The sequence below is a fragment of the Dama dama genome, chromosome 5 (genome assembly GCF_033118175.1).
Source record: "Dama dama isolate Ldn47 chromosome 5, ASM3311817v1, whole genome shotgun sequence".
Taxonomy (NCBI): domain Eukaryota; kingdom Metazoa; phylum Chordata; class Mammalia; order Artiodactyla; family Cervidae; genus Dama; species Dama dama.
This window is the reverse complement of record NC_083685.1, coordinates 92922300-92946019: the sequence shown is the minus strand read 5'-3', so window position 1 is coordinate 92946019 and position 23720 is coordinate 92922300. Positions and strand designations below refer to the sequence as shown.

General features: G+C 44.3%; 1 protein-coding gene and 2 non-coding genes across 4 annotated transcripts; all 3 read left to right on the top strand.

Annotated features, from left to right (window-relative positions):
• Positions 1–363: 363 nt before the first annotated feature.
• On the top strand, positions 364–23468 carry TLCD2 (TLC domain containing 2). Of its 2 annotated transcripts, XR_009692958.1 has the most exons (6): positions 364–697; positions 900–982; positions 1679–1761; positions 2325–2730; positions 7935–8067; positions 21579–23468. XR_009692958.1 is itself a non-coding variant. In XM_061143062.1 (4 exons), the coding sequence occupies exons 1-4, from the start codon at positions 522–524 to the stop codon at positions 2775–2777; spliced, it is 795 nt and encodes a 264-aa protein (XP_060999045.1). In that variant the 5' UTR covers positions 364–521; the 3' UTR covers positions 2778–6002. The 2 variants fall into 2 exon arrangements, 1 of the variants encoding a protein (XP_060999045.1); XM_061143062.1 differs by lacking the exons at positions 7935–8067; positions 21579–23468 and having other exon boundaries at positions 2325–6002.
• On the top strand, positions 18564–18705 carry LOC133058178 (small Cajal body-specific RNA 17). The gene has a single exon (XR_009693286.1). It is a non-coding gene; the product is annotated as a small Cajal body-specific RNA 17 (non-coding RNA).
• On the top strand, positions 18781–18863 carry LOC133058158 (small Cajal body-specific RNA 18). The gene has a single exon (XR_009693266.1). It is a non-coding gene; the product is annotated as a small Cajal body-specific RNA 18 (non-coding RNA).
• Positions 23469–23720: the final 252 nt, after the last annotated feature.

Genomic DNA, 23720 nt, shown 5'->3' with positions numbered 1-23720 from the left:
GAGTTTGCCCTGGCCTCTAACTTCAGGGCTAAGTGGGTAGGACGGGCAGGAGGGCCAGCAGGTGAGAGGTGAGAGCAGGTAAAATAGGTGAAGATTCATATGGCTGGGCCTCTGAGAGTGTCAGGTGAGATTAACAAGCCATTTCCGGATTTGCGGGGATATGGGGACACCAGAGAGGTTGGGAAGACCCCTGTCGACATCCAGAAGCTCCGTTTACGGTTCTGATCCCGGGAAGTCCCCTACCCTCCATCCCCCTCCAGAGCGGCACGCGATCGATGGCGGTGCCTCAAGGGGCGGTGGCCCCACCGCTTCTCCAATCACCGCCCAGCCAGGGGTTGGGGGCGTGGACGAGACCTGGAAAAGTTAAAGCCGATTCCGAAGGCGGAGCGGGCGGGGGAATCTAGGCACCCAGCCTTGCGGGGAAGCCTGCTAGCAGTCCCCGCAGCGGGGTGTTGGATGCGTCGGGGCTGAGAGCCCGGGAGCCCCAGGGACCGATCCGGACCTAGCCCGCCCGCCAGGCCATGGCGCCCTCTGGGCTCCTCGTCACCGGCGCCTCCTTCGCTGCCTTCCGGGGGCTGCACTGGGGGCTGCAGCTACTGCCCACGCCGGGATCTGCCGCCCAGGACCGTTGGAAGTGGCGGAACACTTGTGTCTCCCTGGTCCACAGCCTGCTTACGGGGGCCGGGGCGCTGCTCGGGTGCGGGGCCTAAGAGGTTTCGGAGGCACCGTGGCGAGGGCGAGGGAGGGGGGCGGCTGGCTGGGATTAAAAGACCCGGGGGCTTCTTTAGAATCCTTGCGAGATCTCGAAGAGTCTGAGGCTGGGGTGGGGTTGTGGATGAGTGGGTGCTGTCGATCCGTGTCAACACAGACGCTGACCATGGCTCTCCCGTCTCCTCCAGGCTGTCGCTGTACCCTCAGATGTCCGCCGACCCGATTCATGGCCACCCTCCCTGGGCTCTGGTGCTGGTGGCTGTCTCTGTGGGTGAGTCTTCAGGGAAAGCTGGACCAGTTTTGTTGCAGGAAAGGGGACCCCTTCCAGGGCCCGAAACTGGGCTCTTGTCTAACACTCGGGAAATGAATTGTCCGAGGAGACACATGTGCTGACAAAGCAAGAGATTTTATTGGGAAAGGGCACCCGGGTGGAGAGCAGTAGGTTAAGGGAACCCAGGAGAACTGCTCTTGTCACATGGGTTTTATGTTGATGGGATTCGTTTCTAGGTTGTCCTTAGCCAATCATTCTGACTCAGAGTCCTTCCTGGTGGTGCACGCTTGTTCGGCTAAGATGGATGCCAGAGAGGATTCTGGGAGGTGGTTGGACAGGTGGTGTCTCCTTTTGACCTTTCCCAAACTCTTCTGGTTGGTGGAGGCTAATTAGTTCCCTGTTCCTTACCAGGACCTCCTGTCCTAAAACAACTCATGCAGATGGTTACTATGGTGCCTGGCCAGGGTGGGTGGTTTCAATCAGTGTGCTTCCCCTAACAGTTTGGGGCAGGGGACAAACTTCCAGAAGTCATTCCAGGTCTCCTTCCTGCTTCCATTTCTTGATGGAGTGAAATGTTTCTGGCAGCTTTACTGAGAGGAAGCTAAAGAGCAGAGAAAGGAGCGGGTGGAGATTCTTTTCAAGACTGGACACTGGCTTGGGGGAGGCCTAACGCCAACCTCCCCTCCTTGCCCACAGGTTATTTCCTGGCAGATGGGACTGACTTGTTCTGGAACCAGACCTTGGGCCAGGCCTGGGAACTTCTTTGTCACCATGTGGTGGTGAGACTTGGCAAGCGGCGAGACAGGGAAGGAGGCATGCCCAGCCTGGGGGTTCCTAGTCTCTCATCAGCTTTCTGTCCTGTGACTTCCCCCAGAGTTTCTGACCCCTGCTGGCGCTTGATCCTCCCAACCTTGGGCTGAACTAGGGGAGAGGGGATTACTGCTGGCCAAAGCTGGAGTCAGCACTGCCCAAGGAGACTGGATTCCCACAGGTGTCCAGTCTATTGCAGAAACATTGACTATGGAGCTTTAATAAGAAGGGGGAGTCCCAGTACTGGGAGTGGGGATGGGGTGTGAAAGCATAGGAATGCAACTAGTGGGGGGCAGACAGCCTGGGGCCAAAGCTGCTCCAATTCAATTCTATGGAAGGGTTGTTACAAGGCCATTCAGGCTCCTAACATAAGGGTAAACAAAAGGTTGGCTTTGTTGGGGGCTGTGTGGGAAGTGCCACAAAATGCTTGGGAACCCTTCTCGAGGACTGGGATGTTGGGACCTGATCATGTTGCGCTCTCATGGGTGGTCAGTCATGGAAGGTCCTCTGACCTCTGACCTCGGCTCCCCAGGTAGTGAGCTGCCTCAGCACCGCCGTTCTGTCCGGCCACTACGTGGGCTTCTCTGTGGTGTCTCTGCTCCTGGAGCTCAACTCCACCTGCCTGCACCTACGACAGCTGCTGCTGCTCTCTCGCCAGGCCCCATCCCTGGTCTTCAGCGTGACCAGCTGGGCCACCCTGGCCACCCTGGCCCTCTTCCGCCTGGTGCCACTGGGATGGATGAGCCTGTGGCTGTTCCAGCAACGCCACCAGATCCCTCTTGCTCTGGTCATCCTTGGTGGAACTGGACTGGCCACTGTGGGTGTCATGAGCATCAATTTGGGCGTCCACATTTTGGTCAGTGATGTTTTGCGATCTCGGCCCTGCCCACGCATCCTTGGAAACAAGGAAACCAGGGGCACCAGGACAGATTGTGATGGTGAGTCCATCACCAGGGATGATTCCACTCTAAGGCTGAAAGACTGAGCCTCAGGCTCCTCCTCTGCCAGGCCTGGGGGAGGAAAGACCAAGACCAGGAGACGCTGGTCTTCAATGCACTGTCCCCCAGGGACAAGGCCTGGACTGGGTTTTCAGTATCTCAGTTCCTCTTCCAGCTAACTCCTGCATTCCTAGGATCTGAGGAGAAATGCTAATATTCATGGATGGGTGGGAACCTGGGCTACTGTTCACTGAATCCCATCATCAGACAACTGCCCTTTTCAGCAAATTAATTCCAGAGGTACAGTCTGTGCTACCAATAAAGGGTAGTGGGAGGCATGAAGCTGGATGAAACTGCCAATGGGAACAGAGACTCTGCTTTAGCACAGGAACAGATGAGGAAAGTGGAAGTCCTTCTAGGATCAGAAAGAGATCTGGTCAGAAGGGGTGAAGATCAGAGAGAAGAGAGACCTCATCCATGACCAAATTATGGCAGAGGGAGGAGGGTACAACAGGTGCTATGTGTAACCAGTAGGGATGGACATAACAGTTGCCAAGAGACAAGAAACTGGTGATGTTTCTGGTTCTCAAAACTACATTATTCTGTTTGTGTTTCAACCTAGTCTGACTGTGTCCAGCATCCTCCTTTTACCTTTTTTTTGGTGTCTTTGGACCTTTTCAAAGAAAATGCAGATTCTTGGAGGAATTCTGAGATTCATTACAGGAATGAGCACCTGTCTAGGTCTGTCTTCTCCAGACTGTACTAAAGTCTAGAGCCATAGCAGGAACTCCACCACCCATTCTGGGTGCCCCATATAGGATCTTCCCAAGCTCAGGCTTTCATGGAAGAATGAGGTCAGAGGCAGAAGCAAATGAGATGAGGCTCCCACTTGGAAGCAGAAGCATTAAGGAATATCTGACTCTCTTCTGGGATTAATTTGCAAGCTCTCCTTTCTCCTCTGCTGCTTTTACTTCATTTTCTTTTTTTTTTTTTTCTATTGCACAAGACACCTCCCTCTGCAGGCAGAACATCCAGGTTGTATGAAGTATAAGCAGATGAAGGTTGCAATTCCACTAAACAATGGGAAAGAAATAGATAACCCTTAATTATCCACAGGAAAGATACAGGAGACAAAAGCAAGAGAAAGATAAAAGCAAAAAGCTGAGCTAGAGAGAGAGACAAAGGGAATGAAAGAAACAGACATAGGCAGATGGAAGGACAGCTAGGAAAAGATTTGTTGCATAGAAGAGACAGAGAGAGGACAAGACACAATCCTTGGCAGAAATTTCTAGAAAGTCTGTTATAGATGCTGAGAAGAACCAAAATCATAGAATTGCTTAAATGGTCATAAAGAAAACAAGCAAAATAGAAATAAAGGCTGATGGGAAGGGACCCCAATGGTGGAAGATACAGATAGTCTGGATGGTGAAATAAGGTGAGTGAGTGACAAGGAGGAACCACCAGATCCGGGGGAGAGAGGTGGTAGTGGCTGACAGATTAGCAGAGTGAGAGGAAAGAGGTGGTAATAGAGACCAGTGGGGGACTTCCCTGGTGGTCCAGTGGTTTAAGATTCTGCACTTCAATGCAGGGGGCATGAGTTCGATCCCTGGTTGGGGAACAAAGATCCCAAATGCTACATGGTGTGACCAAAAAAAGAGAGAGAGAGATGAAGATTAGTCAGGGAAGCTGAGAAGCAGAACAGAAGGTAGAGGAGGCAGTCAATGGAAAGATTCATTGACAGAAAAAGCATGCAATATGTTGAGTTGGAGACCGGCAGAAAGACAAAGCACAAACAGCTGCAGTGCACAACACAGAGACAAGAACTGCGAGGCAGAGACTGGTAGGACGATGAGAAGTAAGAATAGGAAATGTGAAATGACACAGAAGAAAAGCAAAGGGACCAAAGAGAATAAGAAAAAAAGGGGAAGTGGGGGCAGAACGATGAAATAAACATTCAAAGAAAAAAGCTAGGAAAAAGAGGGAACATATAGATAGATAGAGGAAAAAACAGAGAGGGGGACAGAGAGAGAGAGGGATTGTGAGATATCCCCATCAAAGAGTCATTAGAACCAAGGCACAAAGGGGGAAAATGACAAATAGAGACAAGGTGAAACTGCAACAGTTGGAAGTAAGCACAGGCAGAAAATAAGAGCAGAGGGTTTGAATGTAGTCAGACTAAAACCAGAGTTGCAAAGGTGTAGAAATTGAGATAGAGACTTCTTTTTTTTTTTTTCTCAGTCATGCCATTTGGCATGCGGGATCTTAGTTCCCTGACTAGGAATCAAACCTGTGCTCTCTGCACTGAGAGAGTGGAGTCTTAACCACTGAACCACAAGGGAAGTCCCAAGACTTAATATAGTAGTATCTTTAAAACTCAATTGTTATTTTAACCAAATGCCTTGATTAACAAAAACATTGCCTTGAGCTTTCAAAGAAAAATGTGACAAACGATGGGAGGAATCTGTTCACAAACTATGTGTTGATGTCAATACTGGATCATTCCAATCCCTACACCTTTTCTTTAGTTGCTGTCATGAATTCACGGTTCAAGTGAGTTCCCCTCTCGGGGAAACTTGGTAGTACCTGTGAAGGGTGCCCAAGATGGAGAGAGGAAAAACCATCATAGAGGGAAATATGAGGTGAAAAATGGCTATTCCTATGGGTTAACTCTTAAAACACAGCAAGTGATTGAGCTACCTGGGGTGGGGGCAGGAGCAGGATGTAAGTGGATACCTGAAGATTTTGGGATCACACACAATTTTCCATCACGGTGACCCAGTGAAACTTTAGGAGAGCGGGACTGGACTGTGATTATAATTGAGTAAGTGAACATCTCATCAACTGGTGTTATATATGTTGTAGACCAGATATAAATGATGTGAATCAAAGAGGCATAGTCAGTTGAGAGCCTAGAAAAGAGAAGCTAAAAAATGCAGAGGTTTGCAGATGCTAAATTTGGTAAAATGAGTTGGGTTGCCATGGTGGAGGTTGGCAGATGCTAAATTTGGTACAATGAGTTGGGTTGCCATGGCGGTGCTCTAGCAGGCCTCACCATGGCCCAGTGAAGTGGTCCTTAAGACTGACTCCGTGCTTACCTGGCAGGGGAGATAACATGATCGCAAAGATTGACTCCATGCCCACTGAACTACTGGCAGACAAATTCTTTGTCCTTTGGCATAGGGGAGAGGATGTCCTGGATGGGAAGCATTGATATTTTATGGTCTCAGAACACTATCCTGATCAAAAATTAATAAACTGCTATGTAAATAAGATCATCAGTCTTTTGTGAATATGGTGACTTTGAGTCACTTTTCTTGGCTCCAGAGGTGTCCTGGTTTATAATGTGATGCTGGCTCATGGAAGCTTTGCTGTGAGAAGATCTCTTGGCACTAACTCTTTAGTCTACAAAGCCCTAGATCCTCTACTCTGAAAAAGCGAAACAAACGTCTTCAGTAGAATGGACTTAGAGCAAGAGAAAGGATTCAGACAATTTAGAGTGATTCTCAAATGCCAAGGGTTGAACCCAAAAGAAGCTTTTAGCTAAATTTATCCTGAGTTAACAAGAAAATCAAACAGAAATATCCATAACTGAGTTGTCAAAGCCTTGTTATATGTAAAATCTGGATTTGTTCGGCTGAAGGTTAAGAGCCCTCACTCTGCAGGTGATTACACAAGGGAAGTTATTCTCCAAAGAGCTGCTCCTTCACTGAAGTGCAGTATTTGTTCAGAATCATTAACGAAAGTCACACCATCCTAGGCTGAACATGTGTCATGAGCCTTCCACATGAGGCACCTTTGATACCTTCTCTCATTTAACCCCACACAATAGAGACACATCCTATATACATAAATATATATATATATATATTTAATTTCTGGCTGCACTGAGTCTTCGTTGCTGCTTACAGGCCTCCTCTAGTTGCAGTGAGGGGAGGCTACTCTCTAGTGGTGGTGTTCGGGTTTCCCTTTTTGGGGAGCACATATTCTAGGCGCGTGTGCTTCAGTAGTTGTAACCTGTGAGCCCTAGAGTTCAGGCTCAGTAGTTGTGGCACATGGGCTTAGTTGCCCTGCAGCATGTGGGATCTTCCCGGACCAGGGATGGAACACATGTCCCCTGAAATGGCAGGCAGATTCTTCACCATTGTGCCACCAGGAAAGTCACCATCCTATTTTTCAGGTGAGAAAACCAAGATGGCTTACTCAGGATTACCTAGCTGGTTGGTGACAGGGCCTGAACTCAAGCCCATACATATGTTTATTTTCTGTTATAGCGCCTGTGTCCAACACCTGCTATTTTTGCCTGCCTAGCTCCTCTGTCCCTCTCCTCTCATTGGGCATGTGACTCAGGGCTAGCCAATCAGAATACAGTATCCTTTTTCCTTGAGATGACCCTGTGACTTGGGCAGAGCCTCCACACCTTGCCTTCTGCTGGAACTTTTGGCTGAGATGCACTATGTGCTAACATTGTTAGTCCAGGTTGATATAAGATAACTTCCCTGAGCATGAAGCCAAGACAGAAAAAAAGGATTCAAAATACGGAGAGAGATTTCTACCATCATTTAAATATCTGGATCAAGCTCTACCTGAAGCAATAACTCCACCCCCCACCCCCGGACCATTCAGTTACACAACTCTAAAAACTCCCAGATTTGCTTTAGTGAGTATGAACTAATTTTTTTTTCACTTGTAACAGTGAGTCTTTATTAATATATCACCTTCAAGATTATCTTTCCATTTAATTTCTTAATCCTTTTTTATTTGTATTTTATTTATTTTTGACCGTGCCTTTTGGCTTGTGGGACCTTAGTTCCCCAACCAGGGATCTAACCCATGTCCTGGCAGTGAAAGCACCAGGTTCTAACCACTGATCTGCCAGGGAATTCCCTTGCAGAAAATTAAAGCCTAGAAAAGTTAAGTGAGGGGACTTCCCTGGTGATCTAGTGGCTAAGATTCTGTGCTCCCAATGCAGGGGGCCTGAGTTAGATCTCTGGTCAGGGAACTAGACCCCACATGCTGCAACTAAGAGTTCACACACAGCAACTAAATATCCTGAATGAATGGCCCAACTAAATAAATAAATATTTTAAAATTACTTAAAAACAAAAAAGAAAAGCAACCTATCCAAGCAGACCCAACTACTTTGTGACACAGCCAGAAGAATCCAGGGAACATTCTGATACACTATTTTGCCCCTTTCTTTATAGGAAGCCTGAGAAAGAGAGAAACCTGTAGAAAGTTGACAACTGAAGATCAATCAAATCAGACAAATTGCCTCTGAAGTGGTATTTATATATCAGGATGCTTCTTCAGCTGGAAAGCCAGACTTCTATTCATCAGGTATGGATTTCTGCACTTTTCGGGAATGCAGTCATTGTGCAGGTCAGAGGTCCATTTCGGCATTCCCCTGACAACACAAATATCACTTAACTCAGTGTTGAAAGCACATTCTTCCCCTCCCTCTAACCATGTGAATATCTATTTCTGCTTTATTGACTATCCCAAAGCCTTTGACTATGTGGATCACAATAAACTGTGGAAAATTCTGAAAGAGATGGGAATACCAGACCACCTGACCTGCCTCTTAAGAAACCTGTATGCAGGTCAGGAAGCGACAATTAGAACAGGACATGGAACAACAGATTGGTTCCAAATAGGAAAAGGAGTACATCAAGGTTGTATATTGTCACCCTGCTTATTTAACTTATATGTAGAGTACATCATGAGAAACACTGGGCTGAATGAAGCCCAAGCTGGAATCAAGATTGCCGGGAGAAATATCAATAACCTCAGATATTCAGATGACACCACCCTTATGGCAGAAAGTGAAGAAGAGCTAAACAGCCTCTGGATGAAAGTGAAAGAGGAGAGTGAAAAAGTTGGTTTAAAGCTCAACATTCAGAAAACTAAGATCATGGCATCTGGTCCCATTACTTCATGGCAAATAGATGGGGAAACAGTGGAAACAGCAGCTGACTTTATTTTGGGGGGCTCCAAAATCACTGCAGATGGTGATTGCAGCCATGAAATAAAAGACGCTTACTCCTTGGAAGGAAATTTATGACCAACCTAGATAGCATATTAAAAAGCAGAAACATTATTTTGTCAACAAAAGTCCATCTAGTCAAGGTTATGGTTTTTCCAGTAGTCATGTATGGATGTGAAAGTTGGACTATAAAGAAAGCTGAGCACAGAAGAATTGATGCTTTTGAACTGTGGTGTTGGAGAAGACTCTTGAGAGTCCCTTGGACTGCAATGAGATCCAACCAGTCCATCCTAAAGGAAATCAGTCCTCGGTGTTCATTGGAAGGTTGAAAGCTGATGTCGAAGCTGAAACTCCAATATTTTGGCCACCTGATGTGAAGAGCTGACTCATTTGAAAAGACCCTGATGTTGGGAAAGATTGAAGGCAGGAGGAGAAGGGGACGACAGAGGATGAGATGGTGAGATGGCATCACCAACTCAATGGACATGAGTTTGGGTAAACTCCAGGTGTTGGTGATAGACAGGGAGGCCTGGCGTGCTGCGGTTCATGGGGATCGCAAAAAGTCGGGCACGACTGAGCGACTGAACTGAACCAGATGGGGGACAGACCTTCCCTGGTCAGATCTTCCACAGGAAGTAGACGCTGAAATGAAAGTGATTCTCAGACTGAATGAGCTCTTTTCATTGAGATAAGAATGCAGGCCATGTGGGCTTTAAGAGTAGAAGAATAGGATGTCATTCTTTTTTTTTTTTTTTTGGTCATGCAGCGTGGCATGTGGGACCTTAGTTCATTGATTAGGGATGGAAGTCGTGCCCCCTGCATTCAAAGCACTGAGTCCTAACCACCAGATCCCCAGGGAAGTTCCTAGGAGGTCGTTCTCACAGAGTGAAATGAGAGGTTCCTGCAACGATTCTTCCACCCTGTCACCATCCAACCCCCACGCAGGCTCTGGCATAGTAGCTGACATTCAAAGGATGGTAAATGATTCCTTTGGATTAAACTCTGTCCTGTCACTCTGACCTGCCAACCTGTGCCCTTGGAAGGGCTCCTTCACCTCCTTGAACTTCACTCGTTGGCACTGCTAATCCCTGGGGCTGAGAGACTGGCACAGAGGCTTGCTGTGCCCCAGATCCCAGATCAGGGCACCACTAGAGGACGGAGAAGCCAAGGAACAAGGATGCCACAGATTCCTGCTGCCGTGTTGGCCCAGAAAGATACTGCCCGTCAGCCCTTCCCTAGCTTCCCTAGGCAACTTGTCCAGACGTTGTTTTCTTCACGCTCGTGACCTTCCTTCCTTAACCCCAGCTCTTCCTAGAATCCAAATGTTTCCACCCTGGCAGCAAGCAGGGGTGGGGAGCTGGGAGCATGGAGGAAACAGGGGGAGGGAGAGAGGGGGGCCTAGCCTAGGGTAGCTGCTGCAGGCTTTCCTTGACATATATTGAATTTTAAAAATTCATGTGAACTTTGCAGTCTGCTTCAAAATCTTTCCCCATCTCTTTTAATATAAAATAACACTTGAAATCACTTAAAAGTCGTAATACTTGAAAAAAAGTTTTTTTTTAAATTTTACTAAATGTCAAGTGAAACTGTTGGTGTTAGGATCCACGGAAATGTGCCATTTTATTTTGTGGCTCTGACTATGATTGGCACACACCACTCTATTTTTCCTTTCAGCAAGTATTTATGAAGGTCCTACTATGTGTTTGGAACATAGGTGATGTAACAGTGAGTAAACAAGACAGAGACCAGGCTACAGGGAGATACAGGGAGGATATCGTTAAAGTGGGAAATTGAGGGACTTCCCTGGTGGTCCAGGGACTAAGACTCTGAACTCCCAATGCAAGCGTCCCAGGTTTGCTCCCTAGTCAGGGAACTAGAACCCAGATGCCGAAACTAAGAGTTCGCATGCTACAATGAAGATCAAAGATCTCGCATACCACAACTAAGACCCAGCACAGCCAAACAATTAAAAAAAAATTTTAAGGTAGGAAATTGAGAAAGTAGAAGTCACCCAAAGGAGGGAAACCAGAGGTAAGGGATGTAGAAATGGGTCATCCACAGACTGAGGATGACCTGACGACATGTTGAGGAAGGGATTGTTGCATTCTGACATTCAAGGGCTTGTCCAAGATGTTTCCTCCCGGACCTGCACCCTTTGCTGTGTTCCTGGTCTGTGCACAACACTGCCATCAACTCACTGGTTAAGACAGGAACTTAAGAATCATCCTCAAGTCATCCCACTCCCACACACACACATGTCCAATTAATCATTGAGTTCAGAATGGCTTTCACATTCATTCCTTTCCATTTCTTTTATCCCACCCTGGCTGGAGTCACCATCATCTCTACCCTAGGTGACATGATGATGTCCTGGTGACTGCTTTCCACATAGTGATCAGTCTATGGTTGTTAAAATGCAAATTGGATCATGTCCTTCTCTGCTTAATACATCCAGTGTTCCTCCTTTTTCAGATAGAGGCAGAATTTATGATATGACCTGTAGGCTTCTGCATGGTGAGCCTTGTCTACTGTCCAGATTTGTGGTACTGTCTTTTTTTTTTTTTTTTAAGATTTGTTTATTTCTGGCTGTGCTGGGTCTTCATCACTGGCAGGCTTTCTCAAGTGACGGTGAATGGGGGCTACTCTCTAGTTGCCATGTGCAGGTTCCTCATTGCAGTGGTTTCTCTCCTGTTGGGGAGCACAGGATCTAGGGCTCATGGGCTTTAGTAATTGCGGTACCCAGGCTTAGTTGCCTCTCTGTGTGTCGCAACCTCCCAGACCAGGGATCGAATCCATGTTCCCTACGTTGGCAGGTGGATTCTTAACCACTAGACTATCAAGGAAGCCCCATAGTATTTTGTTTCACTCCCCCCGCATCTTTTTTTCCCACCCTGCCATGAGACCTAGTTTCCTGACCAGGATTTGAACCCGGCCCTGGCAGTGAACGTGCTGAGTCCTAATCGTTGGACTGCCAGGGAACTCCCTGTGTGTCACTCTTTGTGTGGCTTTATTCAGTTTATAAAATGTGCCATGCTCCTTCCTTTCTCAGGACCTTGTGCAGACAATGCCCAATGCCTGATAGGCTTTCCATTCTCCCCTCTTTCCGTCTTCCTGGCTCCCTTCCTTCTACTCCACCCCCTTTATCTTATACATTCTCACTTCTCATTGGAAGTGCTTATTACAACTTTAATAGGAGGACTGATTATGAGCTCTTGAGGAAAGCCTCTAACATGAAAAATGTAGAATGGGAAAAACAAGGGAAAACACAGCAAAGACTATTCATGGAAAATAAAACTTCAGAAAAACTCATTATGTTCCTCAGAGAGATAAGGGAATATATTGTAAGCATGAAATAATGTGATACCATAATTTTTTAAAATCCAATCAGAATTAAAAGAGTATTTAGAAGTGTGATATTGGAAATGAAAACTTCATGGAAGAGTTGGAAGATAAAGTTGAGAAAATCTCCCAGAAAGAAGATATTAGGGACAAAAATGAGACAATCATGGTACCCGTCCAAGACACCCAACATCAAAATAATGACGAGAAAGAGAAGACTGAGAAAAAGGAAGGAAAGACAGAAAAGAAAAATGAAATCATGAAAGAAAAATTTCAAAACCAAAGAACATGAGTTGCCATACTGATGGGTCATTGAAATTCCCAGAAGAGGGAAAGAAAACAGATTCACACTGAGCAACAACAGAATTAAATTTCAGAACATTGAGATAAATGCTTCAGAGGGGAAGAGAGAAATGTTACATACAAACACCAGGAATGAAAATGACATCATACTTCTAAACACCACACTGGAAGCTAAAAGGCAATCAAACAACTTCACCAAAAATTTGAAGGAAATAGAATAAGATATCCAGTCAAACCATCAATCAAGTACGAGGGCAGAATAAAGGTATTTTCAGGCATGCAAAGTCTAAAAACATTTATCTACCATGAACCCTTCTCAGAAAGTCACTAGAAAATACACTCCATCAAAATAAGGAAGTCAACCAAGAAAGAAGACCCAGACATATTAATAGAAAACAGGAGATCCAACTTAGAAGATAGGACTTCCCAGGCTGATGGTGAAAGGGGATCCTAGGAAGACAGCTATACAACAAATAGAGAGGGAAACTTGGATATGCTGCAGCAGTTGATGAAGCTCTGGGAAAGACTTTTTTTGTAGGGGAAGGTGAAATTGATAGACTACCTTATATGTCTGAACATTTTAAAACAGATTTAAAAACTAACAAACAGCCAGAGCAGGAGTTGGCAAAGAATCCATTAAAAAAAACAACAAAGAACTAAGCAAATACAGCTACTAACTATGGGAAAAATAAACAGTTGCTTAGAAAAGGAAATGTAATCAAAGTTTACTACTTGAATAAGTAAGCTGCAAATCTGTGGGTGCCTGTGAACAGAGAGGCATAATAAAGTTTTTGTGTGTAACTGTTTTTATTTTTTTCAAGACTTTTTTAATGTGGACCGTTTTTAAAGTCTTTATTGAATTGTGGCACTATTGCTTCTGTTTTACGTTTTGGTTTGGTTTGGCTTTTTGGCTACAAGTCACATGGGATCTTAGCTCCCTGACCAGAGATCGAACCCACACCCACCGCATTGGAAGGTGAAGTCCTAACCACTGGACCGTGTTTGTTTTACATTTTAACTTCATATATAGTAGTGACGATAGAAGCCAGCTGGAAGTGACTGCATTTGACAGAGGGGAGGGAGAGAGGACAACTTTGGGGAAGAGGGAGGGAAGGTGCAGTTTCCCTCCCTATAGCCTGGATCCTTAGCAAAAGGGCGATGTCTGCCTAGGAGGTAGGACTGTACTTGAAAACTTAGGGAATAGTTGAGCATCTCAGAGGCTGGGCACTCACTCCAGTACTGCTGAGTCCTTCACAGAAAGCCAGGGTGGGTACAATAGGTCCTGGCTTCTACAGCCAGAATACTTGGATTTAAATCCCAGATTTTCCACTTACTAGTTACATGGTCTTGGGCAAGTTACTTGACCTTTCTGTGCCCCAGTTCCCTTATTTGTATAATGGAAGGACAAGTAATAGGATTATCAGGAGAATTAAATGAATTAATGTTAACGTGCTTAGAAAAGTTCCTGACACAGAGTAAATTCTCTATAAGGACTAGCTATTACTACTGCATGCACAGTTATGGAACCCCTGATTATTAATCTCACTAAAGTTACAATCATATTGGGAGTATGGGGTAGTGGGAAGCACATACAAGCACATGAGAGGCTAAGGGGAGAGTTGGAGCTCCATTTTTTTATGTGTGTGTGGTTGCTCTGTGGGTTTGCGGGATTTTAGTTCTCCAACCAGGGATTGAACCTGTCCCCCACCCCTCACCGGCATGAAAGTACAAAGTCCTAACCACTGAATGGCCAGAGAATTCCCAGGATCCTCATTTTCTACAGTGGAAAGTGAGTAGATAATGCCTCAAAGTAGAAAGTTGAGAAATAGCAATATAAGTTTATTGCTTGGTGAAATGGAAAAGCAGGCCAAAATAATCAGCTAAAATTGGTAAAAGTGATTTCTTTTGGGGAGAGAGAAATAGAGGGAGCATTGTTGGCTGTGCTTTGGAACAAACCGTTGGAACAAGTTCTATAAGCCTCTTGTAACATCGTAAAAACTAAAAATCTTCCCTGGAGAAGGAAATGGCAACCTACTCCAATATTCTTGCTTGGAAAAGTCCATGGATAAAGGAATCTGGTGGGCTACAGTCCATGGGGTCACATGACTGAGCATGCACGCTTGAGGAGGGTGGAGGGAGATGGGTTGGTAGCAATAAACTGGTAGAACAACAACAACAACAAAAACTATGAAAATCTTAAATGTATAACTAGCTATTTAACATCTGTGTTCCCATCTAGAATACAAGCTCCCACCACATATGGCCTCTGTTTGGTCTGCTCTCCTCTATATCTGGGCACCCTGGCAAGGCCAGCACCGGGAGGTGTGCATTAAGCCTTTATAGAATGAAATCTTTTCAGTGTTAAGCATACTTTGCAAAGACATACTGCATTGAACAGGAGTTTGGGCACGATAATCTCTGATGTCTTTGTTGGTTCTATGATTCTAATCTACCTTCTTTCTCATCTCAATTTCTCTTCACCATCTTGCTTCTGGTTTAAATTCTTGTCTTTTTTCATGTTCAAATTTTCAAATGAATGGTGGATTCCCATTTCCTCCATTGTTTCATGATCCTCCCTGGCAACTGAGAAGCTTCCTCTCCCCTTATTTTTATGACACTGCTCTCCTAGGTCAGAAAACTCTTATCAATCTTGTATCCTTTCTCAGTCTTCTACCTCGTACATCATTTCACTAAAGTTACAATCATATTGGGAGTATGGGGTAGTGGGAAGCACATACAAGCACATGAGAGGCTAAGGGGAGAGTTGGAGCTCCATTTTTTTATGTGTGTGTGGTTGCTCTGTGGGTTTGCGGGATTTTAGTTCTCCAACCAGGGATTGAACCTGGTTCAACCTGACAGAGGGTTTCTTTTTCTTGAAAGTTTTCCCTCCTGTGTGCCTCTTTCAATTTTTCCAGCTGTGCCTTCCCTGGGTTTTTCAGGCCTTTTCTTATTCCAGACCATGTGTTTCTCCAGCCTTCCTCATCACTTTTCTGTTATTCTTTTTTCTATGTACTGATTCTTTCTCCTGGTTTTCTCATGAACTGATGGTTCAACCTCTCCTCTGTGTTCCTAGACTGCCACTTGCGTATTTTAAGCCAGAAGACTCCTTCACCTATATCAGGGGTCCCCAAACTCCAGGATCTGATGCTTAATGGTGGTTCAGATGGTCAAGAATCTTCCTGCAATGCAGGAGACCTGGGTTCAATCCCTGGGTTGGGAAGATTCCCTGGAGAAGAGAATGGCTACCCACTCCAGATTCAGACTTAAATTGAAGAAAGTAGGGAAAACCACTAGACCAGGCAGGTATGACCTAAATCAAATCCCTTATGACTGTACAGTGGAAGTGAGAAATAGATTTAAAGGACTAGATCTGATAGACAGAGAGCCTGAAGAACTATGGACGGAGGTTCATGACATTGTACAGCAGACAGGGATCAAGACCATCCCCATGGAAAAGAAATGCAAAAAGGCAAAATGGTTGTCTGAGGAGGACTTACAAATAGCTGTGAAAAGAAGAGAATCGAAAAGCAAAGGAGAAAAGGAAAGATACTCCCACTTGAATGCAGAGTTCCAAAGAATAGCAAAGAGAGATAAGAAAGCCTTCCTCAGCAATCAATGCAAAGAAATAGAGAAAAACAACAGAATGGGAAAGACTAGAGATCTCTTCAAGAAAATTAGAGATACCAAGGGAACATTCCATGCAAAGATGGGTTCGATAAAGGACAGAAATGGTATGGACCTAATAGAAGCAGAAGATATTAAGAAGAGGTGGCAAGAATACACAGAACTGTACAAAAAAGATCTTCACGACCCAGATAATCACGATGGTGTGATCACTCAGCTAGAGCCAGACATCCTGGAATGTGAAGTCAAGCGGGCCTCAGAAAGCATCACTACGAACAAAGCTAGTGGAGGTGATGGAATTCCAGTTGAGCTCTTTCAAATCCTGAAAGATGATGCTGTGAAAGTGCTGCACTCAATATGCCAGCAAATTTGGAAAACTCAACAGTGGCCACAGGACTGAAAAGGCCCGTTTTCATTCCAATCTCTAAGAAAGGCAATGCCAAAGAATGCTCAAACTACCGCACAACTGCACTCATCTCACACGCTAGTAAAGTAATACTCAAAATTCTCCAAGCCAGGTTTCAACAATACGTGAACCATGAACTTCCAGATGTTCAAGCTGGTTTTAGAAAAGGCAGAGGAACCAGAGATCAAATTGCCAATACCCACTGGACCATCGAAAAAGCAAGAGAGTTCCAGAAAAACATTTATTTCTGCTTTATTGACCATGCCAAAGCCTCTGACTGTGTGGATCACAATAAACTGTGGAAAATTCTGAAAGAGATGGGAATACCAGACCACCTGACCTGCCTCTTTACAAACCTATATGCAGGTCAGGAAGCAAGAGTTAGAACTGGACATGGAACAACAGACTGGTTCCAAATAGGAAAAGGAGTACATGAAGGCTGTATATTGTCACCCTGCTTATTTAACTTCTATGCAGAGTACACTATGAGAATCGCTGGGCTGGAAGAAGCACAAGCTGGAATCAGGATTGCTGGGAGAAATATCAATAACCTCAGATATGCAGATGATACCACCCTTATGGCAGAAAGTGAAGAGGAACTAAAAAGCCTATTGCTGAAAGTGAAAGAGGAGAGTGAAAAATTTGGCTTAAAGCTCAACATTCAGAAAACTAAGATCATGGCATTTGGTCCCATCACTTCATGGCAAATAGATGTCAGTGGAAACAGTGTCAGACTTTATTTTTTTAGCTCCAAAATCACTGCGGATGGTGATTGCAGGCATGAAATTAAAAGACGCTTACTCCTTGGAAGGAAAGTTATGACCAACCTAGATAGCACATTAAAAAGCAGAGACATTACATTGCCATTAAAGGTCCACCTAGTCAAGGCTATGGTTTTTCCAGTGCTCGTGTATGGATGTGAGAGTTGGACTGTGAAGAATGCTGAGCACTGAAAAATTGATGCTTTTGAATTGTGGTGTTGGAGAAGACTCTTGAGAATCCCTTGGACTGCAAGGAGATCCAACCAGTCCATCCTAAAGGAGATCAGTCCTGGGTGTTCATTGGAAGGACTGATACTGAAGCTGAAACTCCAGTACTTTGGCCACCTCATGGGAAGAGTTGACTCATTGGAAAAGACCCTGATGCTAGGAGAGATTGGGGGCAGGAGGAGAAGGGGACAACAGAGGATGAGATGGCTGTATGGCATTACCGACTTGATGGACATGAGTTTGAGTAAACTCCAGGAGTCGGTGATGGACAGGGAGGCCTGGCGTGCTGTGATTCATGGGGTTGCAAAGAGTCGGACATGACTGAGTGACTGAACTGAACTGACCCGCTCCAGTATTCTTGCTTGTAAAATCCCATGGACAGTGAAGCCTGGCAGGCTATGGCCCACAGGGTCACAAAGCAGGGCGACAGGGGGTTGGGGGGTCGCAAAGAGTCAGATGCTACTGAGCAACTAACACACATAACACACAATAAATATCATGTGCTTGAATTATCCTGAAACCATTCCCCTCAACTCCAGGTCGTGAAAGAATTGTTTTCCATGAAACTGATCCCTGGTGCCAAAAAGGCTGTGGACCACTGACCTAGATGACCCATAGTTCCCTCCTAGTCCAGTTTTAAACTTCTTAAACAATGAGGAGACTGGTTTGGCTGCAATTAATAACAATGGCAGCTAATATTTTCTGTTCTGATCTGTTTCTAGTTGGTCACTTTCCTGCTCAACTGAACTTCACAGATTAACTCAAGACACACTGTGTTTGAACAGTTACAAGACATTAAGAGAAGTTCTTAATTCTTTTAGTCTTAGTTTCTTCATTTGCAAATTATTTTGTTGGCACAAGTGTTTTTCATCTCTAAAAGAAGAAGTTTGGAAAACGTTGGCAATTAGGTAAAAACTCTGTATGGAATTCAAGACTAGCTTTGATTTGGCCCCAGTTTTCTCATCTGTATCATTTATGTTTCTGAGAAGAACATAGAAGATGATATAGCAGTACGGTTAAGAACAGAAGTTCCAGGGACTTCCCTGGTGGTCCAGTGTTTAAAAATCCACCTTAGAACAGCCCAGGGGGAGGCCCAGGCGGCTGGACTCGCCCGGGAGGTCCGGGCGCGAGAAGCGGGGCAGGGAGGTTGGCAGCTGTGGGTGTAGCGAGTGGCGTAGGGGACAGGGCGCCCCCGGGTCCACGATGCAGCCCCCGGATGAGGCCTCAGTATTTTCCTTATATGATCGGGCCCGTGGCTGGCGGCGCCGCCGGCCTGGAGCCTGAGAGGATTATGAAAACGTGTCAGGCGAAATGGGGCCAGGGACCCGGGGGCTGGGCGGTTAGGGGGAGGCAGTTAGGCTAAGGTTTGGGTGAGGTTAGGGTGGCCCCTGCCGCTCTGCGAGCCCTGGTCGATGATGACGTGACCACTGCGCAATCTGAGTTCTGGGAACTAGGTGATGGAGCATGTTCTGAGAACGGGCTGAGACCGAAAAAAATAAATAAATAAAAAATAAAAATCCACCTTGTAATGTAGGGGACGCGGGTTTGATCCAAGATCCAACATGCTGCAGAGCAACTACTGAGCTTGCACACTGCAACTAAAGATTCTGACAACACAGCCAAAAAAAAAAAAACAAAAAACCCCACAAACTTCAGAGCCATTATTTACCATCTCTATTATTTGCTGTCTGTGCAGCCTTAAGCAAGAAACTCGGTTTCTCTGAGCTTCAGTTTGTTCATCTACAAAATGAGGCTAAATAATAGCACCTACCTCACTGAGTTATTGTGACAATTAAATGAACAGTTGCATATAAGTTAGAGAGAGCCTGACACATAGTTTATGCAATTAATCAAGTGCCCCAAGGTAGGTTACTCAACCTTTAAAATGGAGATATAATATCTATTTCATAAGGTTGTTTTGAGGATTAAGTTAGCTGATTTATTAACTGTTTTGAAATACTTTTTAGGCTCACATGGAAGTTGCAAAAATAGCAGAGAGAGCATAAAGATAAACATATAGCTTAACGGGACAGAATTGAGAGTTCAGAAACAAACAAATGGTCAGTTGATTTTTGACAAAGAACAAAGAGTAGTCTTTTTTAAAAAGGGTGCTGAAACAATTGGATATCTACATGCAAAAGAAAGAATTTGGACCCCTACCTCATACCACATGCAAAAATGAATTCAAAGTGAATCATAAATAGGTAAGAGCTGAAATTATAAAACTCCTGGAAGAAAACATAGGATTGCACTATTGTGACTTGGGTTAGGCAATGATTAAGATATGACACCGAAATCATAAGCAGTAGAAGATTTGATAAGTTAGGCTTCATGCAAATTAAAAATGTCTGTGCTTCAAAGAATATCATCCAGAAAGTGAAAAGATAATCCAAAGAACAGGAGAAAAATTGTGCATATCATATATATAACAGGGAACTTGTACCTTGAATACATAGAGAGAGCTCCATTTTAAAACAGGAAAAGGATCTGAAAGGACATTTCTCCAAAGAAAACATATATGTGCTACAATAAGGATGAAACTCAAAAACATGCTGAGTAAAAGAAGCCAGTCATAAAAGTTTAAAAGTCACTATCTTTTTTTTTTTCATTTATTTTTATAAATGAAAGGCTAATTGGAGGCTAATTACAATATTATAGTGGTTTTTGCCATACATTGACATGAATCAGCCATGGATTTACATGTGTTCCCCATCCCAATCCCCCTTCCACCTCCCTCACCATCCCATCCCTCTGGGTCTTCCCAGTGCACCAGCCCTGAGCACTTGTCTCATGCATCCAACCTGGGCTGGAGATCTGTTTCACTAAAAGTCACTATCTTATGATTCCATTTATATGAAATGTCCAGATCAGGCAAATCTATAGAGACAAAAAGTAGATTAGTATTTGTCTAGGGCTGAGGAGGGATTTGATTTAGGTCATACCTGAATGGTCTAGTGGTTTTCCCTACTTTCTTCAATTTAAGTCTGAATTTGGCAATAAGGAGTTCATGATCTGAGCCATAGTCAGCTCCTGGTCTTGTTTTTGCTGACTGTATAGAGCTTCTCTATCTTTGGCTGCAAAGAATATAATCAATCTAATTTTGGTATTGACTATTTGGTGATATCCATGTGTAGAGTCTTCTCTTGTGTTGTTGGAAGAGGGTGTTTGCTATGACCAGTGTGTTCTTTTGGCAAAACCCTATTAGCCTTTGACCTGCTTCCTTTTGTACTCCAAGGCCAATTTGTCTGTTACTCCAGGTACCTCTTGACTTCCTACTTTTGCATTCTAGTCCCCTATAATGAAAAGGATATCTTTTTTGGGTGTTAGTTCTAGAAGGTCTTGTAGGTCTTCATAGAACTGTTCAGCTTCTTCAGCGTTACTGGTCAGGGCACAGACTTAGATTACTGTGATATTGAATGGTTTGCCTTGGAAACGAACAGAGATCATTCTGTCATTTTTGAGATTGCATCCAAGTACTGCATTTCAGACTTTTGTTTACTATGAGGGCTACTGAAGGAAAGTTTCATGGCTCAAAATAGCCTGGAGTTAAAACTCCCCTCCAGGTCCTCTCCACCATTCTATGCAAAATAAAGAACTCTCACCCAAAGAAAAAAAATGGACTCTAAGGTTGATTACACCCAGCTCCCAGCCGGTCCAGCCTCTGGCCGATCTCCAGAATTCCTTGCCCCAGCCGTTTAAGAGATAACTACTCTGAACAACCTTGGATAAGAACAGGCCCCCTTAAGACAGCACAGTTCCACATATATGCCTAATATACTTACTCTTTTCTTGGGTTAGTGCAGCAGCTCACTAATCTGAGTGCTGCCTCTTCTCACCTCATCAAAGGTGATCTGTTCCTGGAAAGTGCTGGTCTCATTCTTTTTCCAAACCTTGCCTTCTCTAACTCCTTTACCCTACAGCTACTCCATTTCTTCTAAGGGATTCTTGCTCACAGTAGTAGATATGATGGATCATCTGAGTTAAATTCACCCATTCCAGTTCATGTTAGTTCACTGGTTCCTAAAATGTCGATGTTCATTCTTGCCATCTCCTGTTTGATCATTTCCAATTTGCCTTGATTCATGGACCTAACATTCAAGGTTCCTATGCAATATTGTTCTTTACATTGTCAGACTTTATTTCCATCACCAGTCACATCCACAACTGGGTATATTGTCACCCTGCTTATTTAACTTATATGCAGAGTACATCATGTGAAATACTGGGCTGGATGAAGCACAAGCTGGAATCAAGATTGCTGGGAGAAATATAAATAACCTCAGATATGCAGATGACACCACCTTTATGACAGAAAGCAAAGAACTAACTAGCCTCTTGATGAAAGTGAAAGAGGAGAGTGAAAAAGCTGGCTTAAAGCTCAACATTCAGAAAACTAAGATCATGGCATCTGGTCCCATCACTTCATGGCAAACAGATGGGGAAACAATGGAAACAGCAAGAGACTTTATTTTTTGGGCTTCAAAATCACTGTAGATGGTGATTGCAGCCATGAAATTAAAAGACGCTTACTCCTTGGAAGGAAAGTTATGACCAACCTAGACAGCATATTAAAAAGTAGAGACATTATTTTGCCAACAAAGGTCCATCTAGTCAAAGCTATGGTTTTTCCAGTAATCATGTATGGATGTGAGAGTTGGACCATAAAGAAAGCTGAGCACCAAAGAATTGATGCTTTTGAACTGTAGTGTTGGAGAAGACTCTTGAGAGTCCCTTGGACTACAAGGAGATCCAACCAGTCAATCCTAAAGGAAATCAGTCCTGGGTGTTCATTGGAAGGACTGATGCTGAAGCTGAAACTCCACTACTTTGGCCACCTGATGTGAAGAACTGACTCATTGGAAAAGACACTGATGCTGGGAGACATTGAATGTGGGAGGAGAAGGGGACTACAAGGATGAGATGGTTGGATGTCATCACCAACTCGATGGACATGAGTTTGAGTAAGTTTTGCAAGTTGGTGATGGACAGGGAAGCCTGGTGTGCTTCAGTCCATGGGATCTCAAAGAGTTGGACATGACTGAGTGACTGAATTGAAGGGCTGAGGAGAAGGAGGTGGGAAGAAATGGGGTGTGAATGCTAATAGGTACATGGTTTCTTTTGAGAATGTTTCAGAACTAGGTAGTGATAATTGCACAACTCCGTAAATATATTAAAAGCCATTGGATTGTATACTTTAAACAGGTGAACTTATTGGAATGCAAATTATTTCTCAATAATGCCATTTAGAAAATAGTACAGTGAGTCCCTGTATACACTTCACCCACTTGAGAACTTCTTACATAGCAACAGGACATAACAGTAGTAGGACAATCGAAACTAGGAAGCTGACATTGGTACAATATCATTAACTAAAGCAGACGATATTAGAATTTTAGCAGGTTTTAGAATAGTGCCTGGCACACAGTGACCCTTATACAAGTTCTAAGGACTTCATGACACTGACAATGAAGAACATAATAAAGATGATACTGGACTTTCTATTGCAGCCAGGTTGATTTGTTGGTTGCTTTCATAAAATGCCATGTTTCTTTCTTTCCAAACTCTAACCTTAGCAATTACCACCACCTGGGATTCCTTTTTCCTTTCTCTTTCTTCACCTCCTCAAATCCCTTATATCACCCATCTCCAACACGTCTCTTACTGCTCCTCTCTTCTTTGAACTACATAAACCTTCACACCAGCCTGCAATGGCCTGGACTCTCCTTTGCATAGGTGTCACTTTCTCCTGTGAGTCCTAAATTCCCATCTAGATGAAGAAGCTGTAAGGATTACAAGTCCTCTGCATCCTCCGCAATAAACTTGGTGAGTGTTTGAACAAACTAATCTAAGTCAGATTCAAAGTTGTTACCAAAAATGGAGCAAGAGGGATGAAACATAAAACAAGGAAGGCAAGATGTAGGGCAATTCAAGCAGAAAGACATAACTAAAGAGCCTGAGTTAAGAAGCAGTTATAGGGTATTCATTATGCACTCCATAGGGTTGCCAGAGACAGAAAATAGCAATGAAGAGGGAGGGGGAAAAATTTTTCTGCAATGTAGTTCCCCACCACCTTTTATTTTTGACGGTTCATTGACTAACTCCTCCTTGACAACAAAGGGTTAAATACCCTCCCCCAGGATTCCTATCACAGAGCATCACAAGAGCTTGGGTTCTTGTCTACCTCAGGGCTACCTTTGAGCTCCTTGTGGTTGGCTTTTCCCTCTCCCCACCCCCCTGATATATTAGTGAGCCTTCAATAAATGATTGCTGAATTAACGACGGAAGGCATGAACAAAAGACTGCCTGACTCGGAGCTAATACTGCACGTCAAGTCTAAATACAGAAG

Coding starts and splice junctions, on each gene's coding strand:
- TLCD2 (XM_061143062.1), top strand. CDS start 522: ATGGCGCCCTCTGGGCTCCTCGTCACCGGCGCCTCCTTCGCTGCCTTC. Junction 983..1,678: donor GCTGGTGGCTGTCTCTGTGG/GTGAGTCTTCAG, acceptor CCTTGCCCACAG/GTTATTTCCTGGCAGATGGG. Junction 1,762..2,324: donor TTCTTTGTCACCATGTGGTG/GTGAGACTTGGC, acceptor TCGGCTCCCCAG/GTAGTGAGCTGCCTCAGCAC.